The 26,449-nt window shown below is 34.5% G+C and overlaps 1 protein-coding gene across 6 annotated transcripts in view; it reads right to left on the bottom strand.

Annotated features, from left to right (window-relative positions):
- C2CD5 (C2 calcium dependent domain containing 5) overlaps positions 1-26,449 on the bottom strand; it is a 101,916-nt gene that overhangs the window by 34,167 nt on the left and 41,300 nt on the right. For 5 of the 6 annotated variants that reach the window (XM_039238570.1, XM_039238571.1, XM_039238573.1 and 2 more), the window contains exons 10-13: positions 21,653-21,761; positions 8,620-8,734; positions 3,498-3,593; positions 410-601 (exon numbers count right to left, since the gene is read on the bottom strand). In XM_039238570.1, the coding sequence (XP_039094501.1) occupies positions 410-601; positions 3,498-3,593; positions 8,620-8,734; positions 21,653-21,761 (512 nt within the window). Of the gene's footprint in view, positions 1-409; positions 602-3,497; positions 3,594-8,619; positions 8,735-18,861; positions 18,928-21,652; positions 21,762-26,449 lie in introns of all 6 variants that reach the window. The other variant, XM_039238575.1, reaches the window with a different exon arrangement.

Below are 26,449 nucleotides of genomic sequence, written 5' to 3'. Positions count from 1 at the left end.
AGTACATTTTAAAAGGAACTGTTAAGAGCTAAATTAAGTAGTAAAACAAACACTACATAGCATTGTTCTTTAAAAGAAAGAAAATCAATTTCTAAAATGTATTACATATTTAATGTCCTTAAAGCAGAGTTGTATTAGTAGCCTGCAATATGTTAATAAACAATCTTCATAATAACAGATATTTCTACAGAATTTAACTGTTTCAAATTACTTTTGCGTTTAAACTTATTTGAATTTTATAAAAAGGGTACTCTTCCTCCAATTTTCCATGCAATTCAATACAAGGTCCAGATAGCTCTGTCCAGCCTGCCAGGTAGGAAACAGTACAGCAGACATCTTGAAATAGGTCTATTTGACTCCAGACTTCATACTCTTTCAGGGACCCCAAATACTGTTTACACAAATATACCTTGCTTGAATAAGACAACCTTTTCCAATAACTGTTGCATCTGTTGGGAGGTCAATAGTTGTAAAGAGAACATCAGGAACTTTCTGTTTCCTGCAGTTATAGCAGTATGTGAGATGAGCTGGAAATGGCATATTCAGTTCATCATACGGTATGTGGCAAAATCCACAACCTACAGGCAAATTTTCTTCTAGCCTATATGAATACACCAAGGGAAAAAAATGAAGCATTCTTAAAAATTCTATGCATTTTTTCAAGAGCATATATTACATATATAGTACTTGTGTATAAACTACATAACTTCTACCACTATACAAGTTATGAGAGTCCCACTATGACTGCTAAGAATTAAAAATGACCATGAAATCAGATCCATACACTTTTGGATGAGAGAAAAGACTTTTACAAGTAGCCACTGACTGCATCAATTCATATGTTTGAGCATGTTCCACCTGACAAAAATCACTATTATCCCAAAGCCAGTTCATAAAAACAAATGGTTAGATAGTAAGGGTGACATTTTCCAACTGACAAATATAACATGAATATAATCACTAAACCCCCCCCCCCCTAAAAAAAAACCCTTCTTAAGCTCTTTGGTTAAAAAAAAAATCTATTTAAACACTTTAGTCAAGGAGCGCCTTGGTGGCTCAGTCGGTTAAGCATCCAACTCAGGTCATGATCTCACAGTTGGCGAGTTCAAGTTCTGCATCGGACTCTGTGCTGACAGGTCAGAGCCTGGAGCCTGCTTCAGATTAAATGTCTCCCTCTCTCTCTGCCCCTCCCCAGCTCATGCTCAGTCTCTCAAAAATAAAATATACATTAAATTTTCTTAATTTAAAAAGTCAAAAATAGGCATAATCTAACATTTCTAATTTCCAATGACTTTAGAATTTCTCAGAATGTTAAACACCTGTGTTTCACAAACAACATAAACCACAAGTGAACACACAACCTTCTCAATCAGTAAAATGTTTATGGTCATAGTGTTTATCAATTCACTTTAGAATGATAATTTTTTTTACTCATCAAATCTGAGGAAATTAGGGGAACAGAAATGGAAGCAGAAGAAAGCTCCATGGAGAACTCCAGACTTTCACACAGCCACACCTCTAGAGCTGTGGGAAGATGTGGGTTCTCAATTCACTCCAATCTAAAGCAACCTGTCAGAAGTTGAAACTTGGCTAGTGAACAAATTAAAAAGGAGAAAGGAAACTCATACTACATCTACTAGGAGTCAGGCTTCCTGCAGATTCCTTGTATACATTACTTCACTGAATTTCCGAAATAACCTTCTAAATCAAATTACTCCCATATATTAATTATTCTTTTATTGTTGGGATGACATTCAGGTATATTACAAGTACCAGGGAAATTAGACAGATGCTAAGTGGTGCTGTGTGACCTTGTACAAGTGATTTAACCTCTCAGAGCCTCCTCTATAAAATCAGAATGACAGTATCTACCCAGAAAGGCTCTGTTTTTAAGATTAAGTAGGAAAACATACCTAAACACCGCCCCCCCACCCCGTCGATATAATAAGAAGCAAAGAGCAACAAAAACTAGTGCTTCTTTGCCTGAAACCAACCTGATATTAACTGAGTTGTTCAGTCACACTAAATATGAGGTAGCAGACCTCAGATTTTAATGCCGGTTGGTTTGAACCAAAGCCCGTGTGTCATCTCAAAGGGACACTAAAGACTGAACACTGGGGTAACTTTTAACTAAACACCTCACAGAAATTTGAACATAAATGATGCGATATCATAGGCATAAAAACAGTACTACTTAAATTTATGAAAGCATTTAAAATATGAAATATACAGAAGGGATTGTCTCACTACGGAGTTCACAGAAAATGTTTTCTTCCTTCTACTCTCCCATATTTTCCAAATTTTCTCTAGTAAGCAAAAAGAATTTTACAGCAAGAAGGGAAGACATTTTCCTCCTTTAGAGATAGAAGTGGTATCTGTTGCACTAGACTGCTATATAAGAGAATTCACTGTATCCATCCAACCCACAACACCGAAATAATCAAGCTGCATGGGAAAGGCCATTTTTAAATCAGACTTCTATCTACTCAATAACAAAATCTACTGACATGTGTGAGAACTATATTGCAGCACTGGGACAACTCAGAATAGAACACTCTGTGACTTTTAATACACTTCAAAATGTTCCACCTTCTTTTCCCTATTTATGATGACACTTAATGCTCTGTAATATATTATAGTCAAAATACCTTTTTAACACAAACTAAATAAGAAACCGACCAAGGTCTTCTCTGTGCCTACCTGAGCTAGAGTATCTTTGTTATTCAGAGACCTGCAAATTTATACTAAATTTGATCACATATAGACTTTTTTTGCTGTCTTCCTTAATATACAAATATTGGGGTGGGGGGGAGCAAATATCCATAAAGTAAGGGGTAATTAAAATGTATATTATTCAGGTACCGTAGTACAAAACTAACAGTTTTCTGTATATATATATTATATATATATAATATATATTTGATAATTTGATCTACTTATGGAAAGCATTTTCAACATTTATGGACGCTAACCGACTAAGAGGCTAATAACCAAATAAACCCAAAAGAATAATTTCACTTTTACTTTCTCTTTCATACAGATTAAAGTTATACTTCACTTTTTAGGAAGATTTTATATATAATTTTGTTATAATACGGTGTTTCAATTGTTCTGTAAATTAGGAATTTTCTTTATGCAAATTGCTTCATGACCTTTTTCTGTTTCAGAGCTAAGACAAGGGGAAAGAAAAGGAAGAGAAAAATCAAAGGAAATTATTTCTATACTATAACAAAAAATATACACTTGAAATTCTTTAATTGATAGTCCTACATGTAACTTACGAAGATACTAGAAAAACTGTAACAACGTGTGTCATACAGTGCAGAACTCAGCAAGTCTCTGTTGCTATAGATTACGTAAAAAGCAATGAAGGGCCTGGTCCTGATTTCCACATTAACCCACCCTCATACAGAAGAACTATCCCGGCTCTAAAGTTACAAAAGTCAACCTCTCCCTTCTTTGCCCTCAGAGAAAATAAGCCAGGCTGCCATGACAACCTCTGTTCCAAACAGCCCTCCACGGTGCCATCCTGCAGAAATCTAGGGTTCAGTACAGCTGCCGTGCCGGATGCAGACAAAATACAGACCTCTTCACTATAAAAGAAAAAAAATATAAAATAGTTAGTATCTTCTGGCAATCTAACTTTGAAAAAAACATTTTGATATTTAACAAAATATCAAAGTGATTACAGGGTAACAATTTAAATTCAAGTTAGACTCTGTAAATATTAATAATATCATAAGATTATCCCCTATCTGAGGATAAAAAACAGAAATAATGTTATTAAAATGAAGAGGGCAAGAATTCTTTATTACTTAAAAACCTGTAAAAGATAAAGTACAATACAATGACAATAAATTCCTTTAAAATATGGTAAACCTGATAAAGACTAAATGTCTTAAAAGCAGTAACAAATTATTTTGCTGAATTCAGCAATAAACTTTAAACTGTATTAAAATACTCTTTAAATGCATATTAAACTTTATTAAAGTCGTTTTAAAAGTGTTACTATGGCATTATCGATATCCCTATAGCTTAATTTAAGCTTAATAATCAAAAGGTATCTGAAACAAACAATACTCAAGGTATACTAAATGGAGCTTAAACTACATCATTATATGTAAGATAAAAATTCATTCTCAAAAGAATTCTTTGGAATTCTCTATTACATATCACCTAATTTTAAATCATCTGCAAAATTATCGAATGACATCATACAAAGCAAAAGAGAAAAGTAGCAGCCTAGGGACAAAAAGGTGGAAACTAAGTCTAAATGGACCAGAAGCCTGAAAGGACATGAAAGAAATGGTGACTTCGTCTGTAACTGAGTAGACAGAGACCACGCCCAGAATGTTTAAGTGGGCACTGAGAATGTCAAGGAAATAGGTGGAGCCCCTGAAGAGCTGAATTAAGGAGCTCTAAGAGCAGAAGTACATTCCAAAGACTTTACCCAGTAATAGTATACAGGATGGATTAGAACCGAAAAAATTAGCAAAGATGGGGTTTAAATACAAAAATTTTTTGAGGTCCAGAGGGAAAAAAAGGAACCTGTAGCAGGTGAATTCAAACTTCTACGTCAATCAATTTGGTCATTTCTGTAGGCTCCTGTATCTATCTGTGACCTATCTCTTGCCACTCTGAATCGACACCTCTGGTCTTCTCTGCAGGCTACTCCTCCAGCTTTAAACACTCCCCTCATGCCTCCTATCTTCTTTTATATAATTCATGCTCATCCTCTGAGATTTAGTTTAAGCTTCAGTCACTTCATTAACCTTTCCTTCCAATCTTACTTCTAAACTCCAACCCTCTGGGCCCCACCGTATCCTGGGATATCTCTGCCATAAAATGTGTTCTGCTTGTCATAATTCTCCAGTAAAACGTGAATTCAATGACAAAAACTACATCTTTGTAAACCATAACCCTAGGACCTGAAACCATATGACACTAAATCTGTGAATGAGCTAAGATAATCTACTGGGGAGTAAAGCAGGATAAGCATAACAAAGTTATTAGTTTAACAAGCATAGAATAGCTCCAGTGAGAACAGAAAGGTGCAAGAATACCACACATGGCCCGCAGCAAAGGGAAAGAAAGGGACCTCAGAAGATGACACAGCACGGCGCTCTGCATTTACCAATCGAATCATTCTTCTCTAAAAATAAAAACCACCATAAGCACTAGAGAATTACCCATGTAATAGCTGACAGTAAGAATTAACCAAAAATAGAAGGTGGGGGTGCCTGGATAGCTCAGTTGGTTAAGTGTTCAACTCAGTTTTGGCTCAGGCCATGCATGATCTTGTGGTTCGTGAGATCAGGCCCCACGTGTGACTCTGTGCTGACAGCGTGTAGCTTGCTTAGGAATCTCTCTCCCTCTCTCTCTGCTCCTCCCTTTCTTCTCTCAAAAAATAAGTAAATAAACATTTCAAATAAATAAAGAATAGAAGGTCGACAGCAGAAGGTCAAACAGTTTTTAGATGGTATCTATTAGAAACTTTTTTTTAAATTTTAATGTTTTATTTATTTCAGAGAGAGAGAGAGAGATATCAGGGGAGGGTCAGAGAGAGAAGACACAGATTCCGAAACACGTTCCAGGCTCTGAACTAGCTGTCAGCACAGAGCCCAACGCGGGGCTTGAACCCACGAGCTGTGAGATCATGACCTGAGCCGAAGTCGGAGGCTTAACCGACTAAGCCACCCAGGCGCCCCTATTATAAACTTTTTAAGGGGTTAAAAGTAGGGTTCATCGATGGCAGTCAGCAGATCAAATCAGAACCCAAGTAAGAAACTGGGAAAATTCTTGGTTAAGATAAAAGTCAAAACGGACAGGTATAAATGTACAAATGAGATAAGTGGAAAAGATTAAGTTGTGATGCAAGAGTGATATTTTATAGTTTCAAATTTTTAAAGGGGAAACATTTTGAGCAATAATGAAGTCCACAATATGGTTGAAAGTTGAGGGATAGAGAAGGATTCGAGAAGGAGAAGGTACAAGGTCAAGAAGCTGATAGAAGGGAAGTAATCATGTTCAACTAGAGGAGACAGCAGAGAATTAAGAAAGGCAGCAAAATGTATTGGAAGAAGAAAAGTCTGAACTGTGGAATGACCTGGACTTTAAAGTTAAGAGAAGTTGTTCAAATGAAAGGTAGGAGAAAAAGAAATGAAAAACTATTACTCCAAGGAATATGGAAGTCACTTCTTAACTCAGCACAGTTAGGAAGGATGATGTGTTGCAGAAGAAAATTAAGTTGCAGTTAGTAAAAGAAGGTAGAGTTTACTACACAGAAAACCCGACAGACTCCACCAGAAGCCTACTAACACTGATCCATGAATTCAGCAAAGTTGCAGGGTACAAAGTCAACGTACAGAAATCAGTTGCATTTTTATACAACAATGAAGCAACAGAAAGAGAAATCAAGAAACTAATCCCATTCACAATTGCACAAAAAAAACATTAGATACCTAGGAATAAACCTAACCAAAGATATAAGAGATCTGTATGATGAAAACTATAGAAAACTTATGAAGGAAATTGAAGAAGACACAAAGAAATGGAAAAACATTTCATGCTCATGGATCAGAGAATAAATACTGTTAAAATGTCATTACTAACCAAAGCAATCTACACCTTCAATGTAATCCCAATTAAAATTGCACCAGCATTCTTCTCAAAGCTAGAACAAACTATCCTAAAATTTGTATGGAACCACAAAAGACTCCAAATAGCCAAAGTAATATTGAAGAAGAAAACCAAAACGGGAGGCATCACCATCCCAGACTTTAGCCTCTACTACAAAGCTGTCATCATCAAGACAGTATGGAACTGGCATAAAAACAGACACATAGACAAATGGAATAGAAGAGAGAACTCAGAAGTGGACCCACAAATGTATGGCCAACTAATCTTTGACAAAGCTGGAAAGAGTATCTAATGGAAAAAAGACAGCTTTTTTAACAGATGGTGTTGGGAGAACTGGACAGCAACATGCAGAAGAATGAAACTAGATCATTTTCTCACACCATGCACAAAAATAAACCCAAAATGGATGAAGGACCTGAATGTGAGACAGGAAACCACCAAAACCCCAGAGGAGAAAGCAGGAAACAACCTCCTTGACCTCTACTGCAGCAATTTCTTACTTGACACATCCTCAAAGGCAAGGGAATCAAGAGCACAAATGAACTATTGGGACCTAATCAAGACAAAAAGCTTCTGCATGGCAAAGGAAACAACCAATAAAACTAACAGGCAACTAATGGAAAGGGAAAAGAAAGTTGCAAATGACATATCAGATAAAGGGCTAGTATCCAAAATCTATAAGGCATTCACCAAACTCCAACCCGAAAAACAAATAATCCAGTGAAAAAAATGGGCAGAAGACATGTACAGACACTTCTCCAAAGGGACATCCAGATGACCAACAGACACATGAAATGAGGCTCAGCGTCCCTAATTATCAGGGAAATTCAGATCAAAACCACACTAAGATACCATCTCATGCCAGTCAGAGTGGCAAAAATGAACAAATCAGGAGACTATAGATGCTGGCGAGGATGTGGAGAAACGGGCACCCTCCTACACTGTTGGTGGGAATGTACTGGTGCAGCTCCTCTGGAAAACAGTGTGGAGGTTCCTCAAAAAATTAACACTAGAACTCCTCTATGACCCAGCAACAGCACTGCTAGGAATTTACCCAAGGGATACAGGAGTGCTGATGCACAGGCGCACATGTACCCCAATGGTCATAGCAGCACTCTCAACAATAGCCAAAACATGGAAAGAGCCTAAGTGTCCATCAACGGACGAATGGATCAAGAAGATATGGTTTATCTATACCATGGAATACTACATGGCAATGAAACACAATGAAATCTGTAGCAACATGGATGGAACTTGAGGGTGTTATGCTGAGCGAAAAAAGTCAGGCAGAGAAGGACAGATACCGTATGTTTGCATGTGTAGGTGATTAGGAGGAACTTAATGGAAGACCATGGGGAGAAGGGGAAAAATAGTGGGGGAGAGGGAGTGAGGCAAACCATGAGAGACTCTTGAATGCTGAGAACAAACTGAGGGCTGATGAGGGTAGGGAAGAGGGGAAGGGGGAGATGGGCATGGAGGAGGGCACTTGTTGGGATGAAGACTGGGTGTTACACGGAAACCAACTTGAAAATAAACTATTTAAGAAAAAAAAAGAAGGTAGAGTTTATAGACGAACTTTAAAGACACATGGCAGTTTATCCTCATTAGATCAAGGGTTCCAAATATCCCAGAGGATAGAGTTAGTGGGTTCACAATCTGGAGTAAAGTAGACCTAGAATGAAGATTGCTAAGTACCAGTGTCAACTGTCATTTAACTCCTCAGTAACCTTAACTGATAGATGGCTATTATTTCTGTTTCAATCTATAAACGGAGGCTAAGAGGAGTAGTTACTTTCCCAAAGTTTCACAGCAATTAAGTGGCAAAAATGGTGTATGGACCTCAGTGTGATGTACTCCTAAGTCCATGCTCCTGGATCACTCCATAATTCTTCTTTTCTCTATATTTGCATAAAGCTTTTACCCTTTTAGATGACAATCTGTAAATTACAGCATCTAGAAAATCAAGTTATTATCATTTACCAGATGCTAGTTGATTCACTGTAGCCCACTACAGCGTGACAGCCTAGTGCTTTAGCATGTGATTTTATTTCTTGTCTGATTTCTGCCCACCACGCATCTCGAGTTTCTGGTTCATCTGAAAGATAAATTTTATATCAGTTCACTACTCAATAGCACACTGTTTATATGACAAAGAAATGTTTAAAATAAACATATTCTGCAAGGCAAAGATGTACTGGTCTATAACAGATTTTTAAACTAACTTCACATGTTTAAAATGTTATTTCTCAAAATGCTTATTAACATTTTAATTTAATGCTGCTTCTCAGAAAGTTTAACATTCTAAAATTGATTGCTAGAAAATAAACCAACTACTTCTATCTGGTTTATTACTTTAGGGGGACATCGATAGGGACATATTTTATTAGATACAACTTCAAATGTAGACCCAGAGTTTCCAGACTCTAATCCTAAACTGAGAGAATATTCTATGTCTCACTCACCTCGCTCAGTGAACATTCTGAGTCATATCCATACATTTAAATTCTGATTTCATTTCCTGGTACCTATTTTTTATAACCCACTATATTCTAGGTTCTTTCCAAGGCAAAGATTTGTCAATGTTAAAAAAGAGAAAGCCATCGGTAGCCATCCTTGGGGGTCCTAAAGCAAAGTAACAAGAAATGAAGGGACCAGCCAACTCAAACCAAAGAAAGCAAATATTCTGGATTTAATACAAATAATTTGGTTAATGTACATAAGGACGAATTTCAGGTAGTACACTGTAACTCCATGTATGGTTCTGTAATTAAGAAAATGCCTTAGAATCACAGCATTGCATTATTTTTTAACACAGAGTCCAATATTGTTCATAATGGAGCATTATAAATGGGGCATCTGGCACACATACTTCCTAGTCACTTGCATTTAGCTGGAAACTACTGGTGAACAGCAGCTGCAAATTATAGTAACATTTTATGTGCAAAAATGTTAAAAACAGAAACAGTCTATAAGGAGCATAACCTAATTTGTTTCTTTTTATGGCCAATTCCATTTGGGAACAATTTGGGATAGGAAAAACCTAATCTAACTCTAAATAGGATGCTAAAATCTCATTGTAAATTTTTCACATAAAAGGCACTAATTAAAACTGAAAATCAAACAATCCCAAAACTTTCTTTTTTGAATTTCAGTATATACCTGGTTTTCAAAATATAATTTTTCTTTTAAATAAGTAGAATAAGTAGAATTATACTCACTAGTAGAATACTGAAGAGAGCAAAGTAAAGAAAGGTTAAAAGGCTTGTTATAGCTCACATTCCTAGGATGAAATTTTGTTTCCTCCACAGGGAGGAGAGATCAGCAAAAGAGAGAAATGAGGAGATAAGTGTCATAACTACAAATGATGTCAGCCAGTTCTTGTATTAAAGTTTTGGATCCAAGACAGAGCTACCCTAAAACTTCCTTTGAAGAAAAAAAAAAGCAAGAAAGCAAGAAAGCAGGAAAGCAGGAAAGGAGGAAAGAAGAAGGAAAGGAAGAAATGCAGACTCCAGGAAATTGAGGGGAAAGATCCAAATACGAGATAAAATAAAGAAGAGAAATAGAAAAGACTACAACAATATGGTGTTAGCAATCAATATTATGAATTAAGAAATGTGTAAGACAATTAGGTGGCCCTATTTTGCACATACACTATTATATTAAAGAATTTCTTCATATTCCCCCTGCAATGTAGACATTAACAGCACAAATACATTTTCAAATCCATTCTCTCTTTTTTTATTTTTAAGACATAAATGTTTCCTGACCAATTTGGGCATCTATTTAACATCCTTTCTTAATAAGGGCATTTTTATCATAAGACAAACTCTTGTTCATGTAGCTGCTCAGACTATCAAGTTATTTATGATTCTCTGAAAACAGATATCACAAATAATAATAGAAATATATCTCAGTTTAGAAAATAACTATTTTCCCTGAAAAACACTGTAATATAAAGATTAATTTTTCTTTAAAAACCTTAGTAGAACCCACTATTTGCATTTTGAATCTTTCTGGAAGTTTAAAATATTATTTGCTAAGGCAAATAATTGTATACTATGTTTTTATAAAAACAGATTTTTCTCAAATTAGATTTGCCTACATCTCTGCCACAAGTAAGACGTGGTAGCTTTTCTATTTTAAAATAAGTTTCGTAGAAAGTAATATATAACTTTGTTTTCTAAATTAGTAAAACAAAATGGAGGAAACTACTTATTTTCAGTTCAGGATATATTTATTTAGGAATGGCCAGCATGTCTAAATGGAAAAGTATGTAATAATAATCACTATGAAATACATGTAACTACATAGAATACAAAAAGTCATTTACATCAAACTTACCTTGGTATAACACATAAAATAATCAGATAATTAAACCAAACGCTATGAAAGAATAAGTGGCTGATTAAAAAAAAAAAATCAACACAACAAAGGGCTGACTGCAGCGCAAGTGGAGCATTCATGTTCCTCTGACGAGGTCACAAGCAGCCTTTATTCTGACACATGAGCCACACAACCGCACATGGGGATGCCATTGGTGTATTTAATAAAGTATTTACACGTTTAATAGAAGCTAAAGAGTTACACAACATGGGAGCTAAGGAAGCAAATGGCATATGTCCACACTCCAAAGAATTCGTTAAATTTTGTTTTTGGCTTAAGCAAAAGCTCATAGAACAAAGGGTTTTGCAAAGCAGATTCAGCAGACAGGAGCCAGAAACAGTGGATATCTTGGCGCATGCTTGGATCAGGTGACAGTACAGACTGAAAACTATGGCAGCTCACTGAAATGGTTACAGAAAGTAATGGCCCTAGAGTCTAGGTGGAAGCAAGGCAAGCATACAGTAGGGAGCACTTAATCACAAACTAGGAACTGAATCAACAATAATTATCTACCACCGTAAGCAAGAAGCCAAAGGATGAATTTTTTGGCTATAAAATTTAGGGGTTGTTTAATTAAAATGGCATTAAGAATAATCTACTTAATATCAAAAAAATTAAGTTTATCTTCAAAGCCTACATTATATTTATATCGGAGATGAGCCAAAGAATATTAATTTAGTAATTATGATTCAGCCTTATTATAACTATAAATTCAGAAATATCATAGTATTTAATCCCATAATGAAAATTTTAAAGCTTAAGTACCTGCTAACTGTATTCTTATAGGAAATACATTGATTGAATTTGAACTGTTATTCACTCTCCAAAAGTCAAAACTGAGGATCTATCACACTCATATAAAAGGCAAAATAAAGAGTCTGGGTTAAAAATTTATGACAACTCTACATAGTACTCATGAAACTAGATACAATTTAGTCATTTGAAGCATATACAGCTGAGATGTGAAGGTCACAATTAATAAACATTTCAGAGATGCCAAGAAAAAATATTTTCACTTTAAATACCATGCTCCTCCAAACAATCCATAGAACTGTTTATAATTATAAAAAGATCTCACTTTAGAAGGTATTAAAATTTATGTATTATATAAATTACATTTCATACTATTTTGTATTTTCTAATATGGGTCAAAACTCTTCATAGATAATATCACAAATCTTTTAATATATCCTTTTATTTATAGGCATGCACTGGGCTCTAGGGCAATACCTCACTGATGCTTCTTTTACAGGTACTGTCTGCACACTTGGGTGACATCACAATTCTTTTTTATTACTGTTACTTTCTAGAGCATGGGCATAGCTTGATATCTTGCCATCTTTTTAACATTTTTATCTTATTTCTGAAGTACAGGTAAAACTGGTAAAGATTTCTAAAATGATAATAAAAGTTTATATCTCAGAAAGTAAAGAAGTGAACAACTCAATATAATATGCCTTTATAAAACGGAATCCCTCGGAGATTTTAGGCAATCACACACTTGCAACTAAGAAACACTGACTACCTAAAGTGTTCAATTGAATTCTATTTTTACATAAATCTGGAAGAGAATAATTCTGCCCTTGAAAAGCTTTTAATCTGATTGAGAGAAAAAAGAAAATGGTAATTATTCAATCTAATTTTTAAATAAACAAGAGGAGATAAAGTGTTAGGTGGGCTCAAATAAACATTTTTAATACAATGATAATCTATCTTGTTAATGGAAGCAAAGAAAAGCCACATTCTTAAACTCCTTAAAGTAATATTCCAACAGAAAACAACTTATTGAAGAAGGTAAATTTCCCCTAATAAAATAGAAATTAGAGAGTTCAGGTTCAAGTGTGTATACCACCTCAAACTAGGTAGGGGATTCAGTACCAACCTAAGAAGAACAGTCCCATCATACAATAAGTGATGTCCAAATTCAGAGCTGACATCAAGTTGCAGTAATTTGGGATGTTAGGATGGTAGCTGGGATATAATCCATGTTAGATCAAACTGGAATCTTCTTTATTCATAAAACAAGTCAGATATATAAGTACTCCTTATCTGTGAGATTTCCCTCTTTATATATGGAGAGAAGATTATATATAACATTTACATACTATATTATAATGTAATTAATATCCAGTTATATTAGATATATATATAAAGAGTAAAATTTCAAATTAAGGAAATTACATATCTGACTTTTTTTTTTTTTACAGATAATAAAGAATGGACAGTAATTGGTATCCAGTTACACTATATATAGACAGAAAAATTTTTATTACATTTATATGTTGCTTTACATATAAGGAGAAGCTCACACATTATTCATGTTATATTTACAAAGTCTTCTTGAACCCGATACATCTACTTCCTAAAACCCTTATTGAAATACTTAAACCAAAATCTGCTTAACTACTTTAGGCTTAGTTTTGCACACCTGCTTGTGAGTAGCTCTCAGATGGAGTAAAAATAACTACTGAGTAGAATTCAAGTTCCAAGAAAGCCTATCTCCATTTAACTATTACTACTACTACTACTACTACTACTATTGCTACTAGTACTAAACACACACGCAGGCGCGTGCGCGCACGTGCATGCAAGCACAGCAAAACAGCATAAGGAACAGCCTAGACTGGCTGCGCAAATGGGGATCTGCCTGGCTGAACAATCGCGTTCCCAATCCCCAACATCCTGCTCAAGACATGGCAAGCACACCACGAACATCCACTGAATAGAAGATTTTTACTTAAAACTGAAAAAAATTTAGATTATCAGATATATATATGCTATAAATATTTCCCTATACATCAGTTGAGTCACATTTTTAATATGTTTAAAGTACATAAAATATGTTTAAAGTAATTATACTTCTTTTTCTTGGTCTTAATTATTAATTTTTACCCCCGAAGTAAATATTCTGAACAATTACAATTCAGATGAGCAACAAAAAAAAAAGAATAACATTTTCTAAATTCAGACCACTAATCTAAAGCTTTCCTTAGCACTAGCAAAAGTTCATTTATTAGAAGACTGAGAACATCTTAAGTATAATATGTCCAAAAATCTACAATCTAAAATAATAAATAAGGGCGCCGAGGTGACTCAATCAATTCAGCATCCAACACTTGATTTCAACTCAGGTCACAATCTCATGATTCATGAGTTCGAGTCCCACATGGGGCTCCATGGTGCCGGGTGTGGATCCTGCTTCAGATTCTCTCTCCCTCCCGTGCTTGATCTCTCTGACTCTCTCTCAAAATAAATAAACTTTAAAAAAATTTTTAATAATAAAACTCTTAAAATTTCTCAAAAGTTATCTAGTTTTAAACAAGCTGTTTTACTAACTCAGTACTTAAAACATTCACTCTTAAAAATATTGTCTAAGTTTGGAAGCTCTTTCAAAGTAGTATTTTTCAATCCACATTACATATCTTCTTTATATTTCCCCGTTACTTACTGATAAAATATCTAAACTCACATGCATCCTATAGAAAAAAAGAATAACAAATTTTCACCAGCTATACTGATGTTATTGCTAGTTAAAAATTATAGGGGTGCCTGGGTGGCTCAGTTGGTTAAGTATCCAACTTTGGCCCAGGTCATGATCCCAGGTCGAGCCCCACGTCGGGCTCTGTGCTGACAGCTCAGAGCCTGGAGCCTACTTCGGATTCTGTGTCTCCCTCTCTCTCTGACCCTCCCCTGCTTGTATTCTGTCTCTCTGTCTCCCCAAAATAAATAAACATTAAAAAAAATTATATCCATAGGCTATCCAGAAATACTTTCAACGGTAAATTCAGAAGAAAGGTAAAAGAGATCATAGCCATTGACAATGAGCTAAGACTTTTAAAATCTACTCTAAGAAAATTTTTTGCAACTCAATTTTCAAACAGACTTGGGTTTCCAAAAGATAAGGTTCAACCACTTATTGGGACTTTAGACTTGTAGCTGTGTCGGATAATCCTAATCTCTCTTCCTGTCAGAACAAAGTTGCCAAGAGGCAGTTTCACTTGCCACATTCCACTAATGACCAAGTACTGCTGATTTTACATTTAAAATACTTTAGGGGCGCCTGGGTGGCTTAGTCGGCTAAGCGTCCGACTTTCGCTTAGGTCATGATCTCGCGGTTCGTGGGTTCGAGCCCCGCGTCGGGCTCTGTGCTGACTGTCAGCTCGGAGCCTGGAGCCTGTTTCAGAGTCTGTGACTCCCTCTCTCTCTGACCCTCCCCTGCTCACGCTGTCTCTCTCTCTCCTAGAAATAAATAAAAAAAACATTTAAAAAATAAATAAATAAATAAATAAAATATTTTATAAATTTACGGTTAAGAGTATAAGCCCTGAAGCCAGAGTAGTTAGGTTCATGCAGTAGCCCAGCCACTACCTATTTTACTTTGGGAAAATTGTTGTTTCATTTTGTTCATCCACAAAATAGGAAAAATGTCTACCTCAGAGCTCTGTCTTGAGAATTAAATGACCTACTACCCTGAAGCACTTAGAAAAGTGCCTGGCACACAGTAAGTGCTCTATAAACTTTAGCTCTCCTATCGCCACCAAATCCATGGTCACTCATCTGGCCAGGAATACTACAGTCAACTAACTGGCCTCCCTGTCTCTCGTCCTGCTGCCTTTAAGTCCATTCGCCACGCTATAATCAATGAGCTAATACAAATGTGACCATGGGACACCCTGTCATTCCTATGCAGGCCCTGTTCCTGGCCTGTCACAACACAAGATTTGTACATGGTGCCTCCTCCTTCCAAACAGCAAGAGTCTTCTTGTCTTTCTCAGTCTGTTACCAAGCCAGAAACATAAGAAGCAAGATAAGAAAAGGCAATACTGTAATTTTAAAATAAATTTTCAGATAACTGAAGTTTTTGTTTTGGTTTGGTTTGCTTTGGTTTTTTTTCTTCTTTCTGCTCCATAAAAATACTTTCTATCACTGTAGTTAACACAACCTAGGACAGCAAAGCAAGAGAAAAAGGGACATACAAAAGAAAAGCTGAACTAACCAAGGCATTCTGCATTCAATGTCAAACAATAGTGTGAAGTAACTATGTAAACATCATCAAACAAGTAGGCTAGGAAATTGTTTTGTAATACACTGCTAAAGTTTCAGACTACATTAAAAGAATGGAATAACATACCTCCCAAATACACTGTCTGGAATATAAATCCATGTGAATCTTCAAACTGAGCTCAAGCATCTCCATGTTTCCCTGCCGCATAGTTAATCATGCAGTCCTCTTTAATGCTGTATCTTGTACCACACCACACCACATCATACACCACATCACACAGTAAACCATTAACATGTTTTTCTAACCTCCCAGGATAGGACCTTTTTGTGAAAACAGGATGACTAGCATCTTTGCATACCTATTATCTAGAAAACAGAATGGCACAAAATAAACTCTAATAAATGCTTGCATGATGTATCATATTTCATGAGATACTATTGTGTAATAAAAATGTTTTCCTGTATCTTTCCACATTTTAATGTTTCTGAAATCAGAATATCTAACAATTAATATGTTTAACATGGTAGTGTTTCTCTTTCCTCTTGGAAAGCTATCATTAACTGATGATACCTCACATGATAAATGGTATCAGAGAACCCAGGAAATACAGTATTAATAATTTCTATCATTAATAAAAATTATATATCAACTTTTTTTTTTACTGACACGGTCAATTCTTGATTTTCTATGGTAATACAGGATAATGGCTAAATACTTCCTAATTACAGAGAATACATATATGATTTGAATACATTTATCAAACTTTTTTTCAAAAGTATCACATTATTTTCCAAAACTAACATAAAAATCAATCTGATTTCTGAGTATGTACCATTACCATAAAGATTCTATTATCTTAGTCAAAAGCACAAAACTCGGAGGACATTAAACTGAAAGTGTCATCTTTTATCTTTTTTTTAAGATTTTATTTTTTTTTTTTAATTTTTAATGTTTATTTATTTTTGAGAGAGAGAGACAGAGTGTGAGCAGGGGAGGGTCAGAGAGAGAGGGAGACACAGAATCAGAAGCAGGCTCCAGGCTCTGAGCTGTCAGCACAGAGCCCGATGCAGGACTTGAACACGAACTGTGAGATCATGGCCTGAGCTGAAGCTGGCCACTTAGCCAACTAAGCCACCAAGGTGCCCGCGTTTTTTAAGATTTTAAAGTAATCTCTGCACCCAACAGGGAGCTCAAACTCACAACCCCAAGATCAAGAGTCACATGCTCTACTGACCGAGCCAGGTGTCCCTTATGTTCTTTTATTATTTCTGTAATTCATATCCATCTCTTTTAATACACTTACTACCTGACTTTATTTTAAATGATGGCAAGATATACTGCTTCCTCAACTGTGTCTCTCCTTGCCAAATTCTGTAATTCTGCTTACACGCGACTAAGTATTACATCTATACGATTTAACTGCTTTTCTACTTTCCAAGACTGTTCTACCATCTAACACACATCTCACTCTAAAACATCTTTGTCCTCATAAATTTTAAGCTCCTTAAATTATTAATGATCAATTTGTTCCCAAAGTCCTTTCTTTACATAATTAGGCTTCTTCTCTTCCTATACGCTAATCTGCTTAAGTTTTAAGAATATATTCTTATTTTTATTCAATGAATCCAGCAGGGTATTTTTCCCTCTAAAAACTGAGTATAACATATTGCATTCAAAATTATTATTTTAACTTTAATCACTGTGACAACATATTGGCAAAAACTTGGACAGGAAACAGAGGTAATTTCCCTGAAGACTTACCAATTGATGTCCATCTAAATTTGCAAAGGTTGGACCTGATCAGATTGTTTACTAGACTGAACTTAGGTAAATCTGCATGATGAACATGAGTTACTTCATAGTCAAACATGCATTACTTACGTCGGAACTTACATCCTGGACTCCTAAGAACAAAAAAAGTTTATAATATTGAAAAGATTATGGGATATTATCTAAATGCTGAGCCTCTTGCTGTTTTTGTTTTTCTGTAAATAGATATACTTTCTGACACAAAGAACTGGTAAAATTCTTTAGGCAAAATACCAGCTTCTGATACTGAATCAAAATGGTTCTATTATTTAATTCCACAAATAAATAACATAAAAATTTAGATATTTATACTAAGAGAATATGTTTTTATCAAAAAGAAAAATTGGCTTTGACTCTAAACCACATCATCAGCTGTAAAGTTACCTTAGCTTCTCTAAATGCTACAAACTATATCCACATGTAAAGTTACTTAAAAAGAAAATTATATTCTCACATGGAAGGGGAAGGAAGGGAGCTTGTGAAAGCTGTTAATCCCCCCAAAATCTCTTACTTGCCCCATTTTGAAACACTTCTAGAATTATAAATTATAAATAAAAATGGTTATAGTTATACTTTCCTAGTATTTGTAGAATACTGAATATATTCAAATCTAAATAAAGTTTAAACATACTTTAAGCTTATCAAGTCTAGCCATTTAATACTCATATTTAACAATTAATATTTCTTTAATCATAAAGCTAATAAATGCCTATATCATTTACCCGATATGAAGAAACTATCAAAATGTAATAAATAGAATTTAAATTTAACATTCTGAAAGCTAATTATCTAACGTAAGCCATTTATAATTTATGGTATTTCTATGGTTTTGGTTCATTTTAGTTAACACATTTTTATATTTGCATTTCCATGGGAACTGTAAGAGTTATAACATATGTACTGCGGAATGTATCTGTATAACTGAATTGACAGTAAACCTATTTAATCTAGAACATTTCTAAAAACTTCACTGAGCTGCCATAATTTTTGTCAGCATATGTAGTACTGAATGACCATCAAAATACCTGAATTGAAACTATTCCAGTCTAGCAGTTTGTAAGATCTTGTGTTACCCATAATTCCGACAAAGGCTGAGTTCAAAACAGCAAATTAGTAGATCAGTTTTAGGTGCAGAATAGTAGGAAAAAAACAAAAAACACTACAAACAAGAACACAATTGACAACACCACTTGACAGGAACTGGAAAGACACAGACAGCAGAATTAATAAGAAGTAGAAATAGAAAGAGAAGAAGGAGCATACTATCATAATCTAACATCAACTAAAGTGTAACTATTTAAGATAATGACCTTGATTTTTAAAACCACCCCATTCTTTTCCTTGTTGTATATATCATGTTTGCTTAATATTTAACAAAGGAGAAAATTCTAAAAGAACTAACTCCAAAATAATAATCCATAGTTAGCAGGTGGTAGTGGTTTTAAAGTAAGATTTTTTTTCCTTCTACACTCAGTGTTAAAATAAAAATTTCCCATATTCACTAGTCAAAAAATAACTGCAAGATTTATCTGAGAGTGCAAATATAGCACCTTTAACATTAGCACATGCATCTCAATCCATTGTAAGTTTCTCTCAGCAGAGTAACTCAGTGTCATAAAATGAATATATCATCACCATGGTAGATGCTAATCTAGAGTTCTTTTTTTCAACATCCAGCTTTTTTCAACAAATTAAATCTTTTTCATAAATAATTACTTCTGAAATATTAAGAACATTAAAAAATGTTCTTAAGAAAATGTTCTTTTTTAATGCATAATACACATATAAAACAACCCAAAAATGTGATATTTATATCAAAATAATATAATATTGAAACCATTAGAATATACAGTTAATATGTATTTAACTGAAAATAAAACAAAATTAAAATACAACTTTTTGTCATTAAAAGCATTTATATGTCTATGCCCATAACTGTTTGGAAAATAGCACATTAATAACTGAAAATTTTTGAACTTTCATATGAATTGAAAAAATACTCTGAAAGGGGAGGAAAGGAAGAGAATGGATAAGCTGATAGTTACAATACACAAATTATATTCTGTAGTATGGAATACTGTTTTCTTCCCTGAGCCTAGATTCTTACATTTTCATACCACTAGAATAAACTGGCAAGTATGATAAACCCTATAAAAAAGTTTGCTGTAAAAAGCAATGTGATTTTAAATACAGCTCTCTACTTATTTAAATCACCCTTGTTTGTTCTCCCAGACTCTATAGCTTACTCAGAGTACATGGAAGCAACAATCAAATCAAAATGTTTTCAGTAAACAGAAGATACCACCAACGGTTAAATATATTCCTGAAACCATGTTTGGAGCTTATCAGTGGGTGCCAGCTATCAAAACATTTGAGTCAATGGTGCATAGAAACACAGGTAACAAGCCTTGGGTCACACAGTTAATGTCAGGTATATTAACTCAGTATTTCCTTGCCCTTTCCAAATAATTCAAGTTCCCAAACACAAAGATATGGAACTTGCAGGGTCTTCAATGTTTCAATACATTAAACTGGCATCATTCTTTATATGCCTTTAATTACTGCAGAATATACAATACTACATGAAGAAAAGACCTCAGACTGACCAGAAAAAATAAGGAACAGCGGAAAAAAATAATAAACCAGAGAAGAAAAAGAGAAGACTAATGCTTAAAATATGTATTTGTTCAGCTTCAGAGTTAAGCAATCCTAGCTGCTTTTCCTCTCCTGAAATCTCATTCAGGGTCTGGAAAAAGTTCAATTCTGTTTCTCTGTAATTATTAACTCAAATGACATCAAACTGCTTTTACTCTTTTTTTAATTTAAAAAACCGCATTAACGTTTTTTTAAATTTAAAAGGATGGTAATGCTCTGTATTCTCAAAATCACTATCAACAGTGTTTTACAGAAAATGGTTTCAAAGCATTTTAGTCATTTTGTAGCTGCCAGTACAAGCCTCAGGAAGAGGTTATTGGAAGTGACAATTCAAAATTTTCAAAAACATGTATGCGTATATGCCAAATAAGGATACTAACATAACTTAGGTTTAGGGTATGTCATCAAAATAAAAAGTGACTTGAATGAGTTACTGGGAACCCAGTCAACGAGAGATGCAAGAACATGCTCCAAACGGAAAGTTTCTACCACACTTCCCATGCTTATTTTATATTTAGAGAAACCACCAAAGCATTCCTAATCCAAGGGCCTGGAACTGAGACTGGTAAATGCCTTTCTTCTTTTATAATCATGGCCCCATGTTTTAAAGAAGTGACCTACTATCCTTACCTGTTCGCTTATATAGAACAAATAGCTACAGAAAAGAAACCAAGAAAGGAGACAGCACTTTTTTTTTTTAATTCTTAGACAATACACAATGTTTACAATTAAATTTCAAAAGAACACTTGTTTTTAGGAATAAGGAAACAACTAAAATAACCTACAAAGAGTTATTGCTAATGAAAACAATTAACATCTTAAGATAATGGCTGTAATGGTCAAACTGTAAAAATTTATTATTGGTCTGGGTCAAATAGCTGACTCAGAAGTTAATTTCAGGATTCCTTCAAAGTGATATCTAGGTCAAAAATGAATCAAAATTTGTTTAAATAAAAAAGCAACTAAAATATACTTCCACTTATTTAATTATTTTTAATTAAAATTACTGCAAATACTTAAAGCAACATGTGCCAGTTTATACTTTCTTTTTCATTTCTCTTTTCAGATAGATTTGATTCTTCTAAAAAAGTACAAAAATCAATTTTAATAACCACAGTTAAAGTAAATGAAACACTGAAAACAAACTTTTAAGGAACATACCAGGATTGTGGATACGATCCAAAAGCTTCACAGAGCGTGCACTAACAACACCCCCAACATGCACGAGAAATCCAGGAGGAAATGCCGTCAAGGTAAAAAATGGAAATTCCTAGTAGAAAGAATGGGGGAAAATATAACTGACCATCTGTAAAGTATAAAAAATGTGCTTGTTAAAAAGTCTGATCTCCTCAGATTATATTCATACTATGAGATATGAATTCTATCCCTTAACAAAAGGCTACCAGTTATGCATTACACATCTCTATAATTACAAGTTTTCTTGGATGTTTGGAGTTCCTAATCTATTTTCCCATATATATCATGTTATACAGACTCCAAACCCTCTTTTTATCAATTCTTAGTGAAATAAAAAGTTTCTCAGAGTTTCAGTTTGAGATACTTGAACACATTCTTCCTTTCTCTCAATCTCTTATGCTGATGCAAAGTCACAGTGAGATGAGGGGACTCCCCTGCCCTTCTACTTCGTGCCTGCCTCGCAGTGGGGCAGACCCCTCCTCACATACACACGCCCAATTATAGGCTACAGGTGAAGACTCTGAAGGCCTGGTGCAAGCGATCTATAAGAATGTGGGAAAGAGTGAAAAGTGAGAGAATGGGCAGTGTGAGTTAAGAGATTCACAGAAAAGTGAAGGGCAAATACCAAGTTGAAGTGTGCAGAGAATCATTGTGTGAGGTGCTGCTCTATCAACACCAGAGCAGCAGGAGAAACATAAATGTATATTAAGGAAAAGGGAGAAATATGTAGATGACAGCAAGGGAGAAAGTAAAATTCCACAAGTTCTTCCAAGTTTTATTCTTCCCTTCTTGCTCAAGGATATCTTTCAATCTCATCAATATAGAGGCATGAGAGAAACTCATTGAAATAGCACCCGGGGAAGAAAGGGAAGCTCCCATGGCTCTCTAAATATGGACGCGTCTCAAATTACACAAACTGGATGCAAGAAAGGGAAATTTAATACCCGACTCATCTGGCTACAAGATTAATGTAGCTCACTTAACCAAAAATCACTTACCAGTAGCCTCAGCTATTCAGAACTTAACTGAGAACTGGAAAATAAGCAAAACAGAACTCTCAACAGTCAAAAAAGAACTGTTATAGTTCCAAGTACTTGATTCATAAGAGATCCCTATAGATCATATCCACAATATGATGTACAATAATTATATATATATCATTTCAGCAGCATATTTTAAAATCTATCATTATCTTTTTTTCTGGACCACAGCAGATTAAGTACAGTAAATGAAAGCTGGGAGATAAAGAGATACAGAGTACTACTGGAAGCAGGCACATCAAAGCAGCAAGTACTGACTGAGTGCTTAAAGCATGGAGAATACAAACTCACCAAAGCATAATTCACAAAGCACAGCAACTTGGAGTCATTTAGCACAAAGGCAAACAGTCCTACACACTTGAGTAACCCATAATATAAAATACATATATACATGTGTCTGTATCTATAGACACACATGAATTTAGAAATAAATTCAGGCAGAATTTAAAAATAATCTTTAAATTAACAAGGGTAAGAAAAACCTAGGCTACATTAAAAAAAATAATAAAAATCAATCTAGGGAAATGGATAAGTTTGGCCCAGGTGAGAGGCAAAAGGAAAAAAACAAAAAGATAAGAGACTCCAACTACATTATTATAAAATGTTCAGTCAAAATGCTTCCTTATTTCCACCTGAATTTTTTAAATGTAAATTTTAAGTGGGAAATATATAAGTAAGCTTATGCTATGAGAAATTTAAGTTTTTTAAGTATTTCGGTCTCCTGGATTTTTTTTTCAATTTCAAGTATACAGTTTTTAAATTTCCTCAAAATGCTGAGGTCATAGTATAAAAAAAACACTTTACATTTATCTTTATATTTAAACATTTTGAATATTTTGGACAAGAGACACTGGAAATAAAATTTTTATAAGCTACATGGAAAGCTGTACTTCCTTTTAATATTGAGAATTAAGTTAGGTAAATTCACATATTGGAAAACATGTGCATATCAGAATTTAGATAAGGGGTGCCTGAATGGCTGAGTTGGGTAAATATCTGACTCTTGATTTTGGCTCAGGTCATGATCTCACGGTTTGTGAGTTCAAGCCCTGCATCGGGTAGAGCCTGCTTGGGATTCTCTTTCTTCCCCTCTCTCTCTCAAAATAATAATAATAATAGTTTTTAAAAATAACTCCAAAAAAAAACAAAAAAGAATTTAAGTAAGTTTAAAAATGAGCCTAAACGCTTTTTCTACTTGAGATTCTGAGTCTTCTCCCAAATTCCAGAAGACGGATAAAGGGACAAGAGGGAAAGCATCATACTAGTGCTGGTGGTCACAGCAGAAAAAAGAAGGGGAATGGCTGCCCAAAGACATGGACACCCACTCTGGCAACTTAAAACTCTGTCCTACACATCCCCAGTTCATCCAATTAGCACAACTACTCTAATACACAATATTTAACCTATAGTAAATAAAAATGGCATTGCTATTGAACCAAAACTGATAATTCTCTCAGAAGAACTGCAGCTGACAGACTGTTAAATACCTCTCATCTCCACCCAATCACTAGTGACTACTATGGGGTACCTACAAAGTGCCAGCCCTCTGCAAAGTATCTTTAAAAAAGGCTTTATAATCTTTCCCACACCCTAAAGTAAGAGTCAAGAGGGCCTAGACTCTACATGAGCAACAAACCTTATTATCTGGCTTCTTGTCATTTCTGATTACAACAGTGATGCAAGGAGCTGGTTTTAATCTCTAGTCTATCATTACACCTGATGAATTTATAGGTTCTCTTCCATTGAAAAGAACAGGTTCCTTAAGATCAGTCAAGCTCAACCTGTTTTCAATGCCTAGATGAGAATTTCAGAGACCACAAGACATTTCCTCTGGACAGTCCTAATATTTAAAGTGCCTTGCCTTGTGCTACCTAGGTAAGAATTTCTATGTTGATATTTTGACATAAGCCAAGCATATGTAGCGTAACTCTATTTAATACCATGTGTTCAAAGGCAGGCTAGATGGAAAGTCTGGGAATGCATGGAGTAATTTTTTAACATTTAAATAGGATTTTTCTTAGAATATATTTAGTTTATTTTTTATCAAATATACTTTTTATTATCCCAAGATAACTTGGTCAATTTTTAAATATAAAACCACATGCCAGATTCCTACTATGATTTATTACATAATTTTACCCCACTTTTATAAAGATCATAATTTATCAAAAGACTTTTTGACATCAATATTTATATCAATGTTTCCCAAGGTGTGTTCTTCAATAGCAGGTATTTTAAGTGGAAGATTCTATTGTAAAATATATTTGGGAAATCGTAGGTTAAACCAACTCAACTAGGTTTCTTTACTGATGAAAAATATACATCCAGCATCTAAAAAGTAACTTCATTTTTCTTACAGGTGAAAAAAGAGTAATATTAAAAAATAAATCTATTTGCTTTACATCAAATAGTTCATAGGTGGAACCTAAATTTAAATAAAACTTTTATCTCCATGTCTTACCTCCTAAAAATCTGACATTTATCACCAAGATCTTCTCAAGTTATCTTTTACTGATTTTGTGAAAGAAAAAAGATAACACTTTTATTTTTGATAACTGCTACTTGAATAACTCATAAAATAAAAGATGCTGGACAAAGTTTCTCTTTTCCTCAAGGGATTAAAAAAAAAAAAAAACAAACAGAGCCATACAATTTATTAACGGTGGCAAAGGGTAGAAATGAATATTTAAAAATGAATATAAAAAATGATGTATCATATGTTCAGTTTGATCTAGGTTCAGCTTGTCAGAGTTAAGGCATATATGAACTCATTTGGGGAGAATTCTTCATACTTCTGTACAGATCTTTCCCAAAATATACACTAATGACAGCCACAGCTCTCTAGGAAAGCTAAACATCAAAATGCTTGTCCTATTTATTATATACCCAGGAGAGAGAGATAGTTTCCTAAACTCAAGTGACTACTGCGAATTAGGTAACATAAATATATTGCCAACTCGGGTTTTATAAGTTGTAAATGAAAACTATAGTTCTCCCAAATCTTTTACCATTAATTCCATGAAGGTTATCTAATAATGTATGCCCCGTGTATTAATGTGTCCAAAACTCTAAGAATGTTTAAAAGCTTACTTGAAAACATAAATTTTATCTAAACTATATCTAAAATAATTTTCACTGATTAGTATTTTCTTTTCTTTTAAAGCTAGATGTTTTCAAAAGTTCCTAATATAAATAATAAAGTCACAGGCACAACATATAGGCAAAATCTCTTATCAAACATCAAGGCAACCCAAGTTTTTCTGCTCTTGTGAATTCTAGAATGATCATTACAGGGAATACTCCTTGTGTAAGGAACTCTGTAGAAAATGTAAAACTGGGAGTGAGGAGAAGGAAGAGCATTCTAGCCTAAAAAATGAGAAGCAAACACGCACACCTTCACTCTGTCCCTCTTCACCATGTTTCTAGTCTTTTTGTATATTTGGTTTTAACAAATGGTTTGAATGGTTAAGTGGGCTTTTGCAGGACAATAGCTGGGATGCTCACAAGTAGCTCAATGGCAACTGCTGCCTGATAGGTATAAAGCGAACAACTGTGTGCTGCTAACGTCTCATCATTCTGCTTAGCTCGTCTCTCCTCTTCCCCAGCTTTGTCTAAAGAGCAAACAGTACCTACAGGTACTTTTAGCACAGGAAAGAAAGTCTAAAAAAAAGTCCAAAAAAGAAGTTATATTGTTTGTAGTAATAGAATCTGAAAAATTATT

Source organism: Hyaena hyaena, unplaced genomic scaffold (assembly GCF_003009895.1).
Source record: "Hyaena hyaena isolate Hyena2069 unplaced genomic scaffold, ASM300989v1 scaffold_143, whole genome shotgun sequence".
Taxonomy (NCBI): Eukaryota; Metazoa; Chordata; class Mammalia; order Carnivora; family Hyaenidae; genus Hyaena; species Hyaena hyaena.
This window is presented reverse-complemented; position numbering and strand designations above follow the sequence as displayed.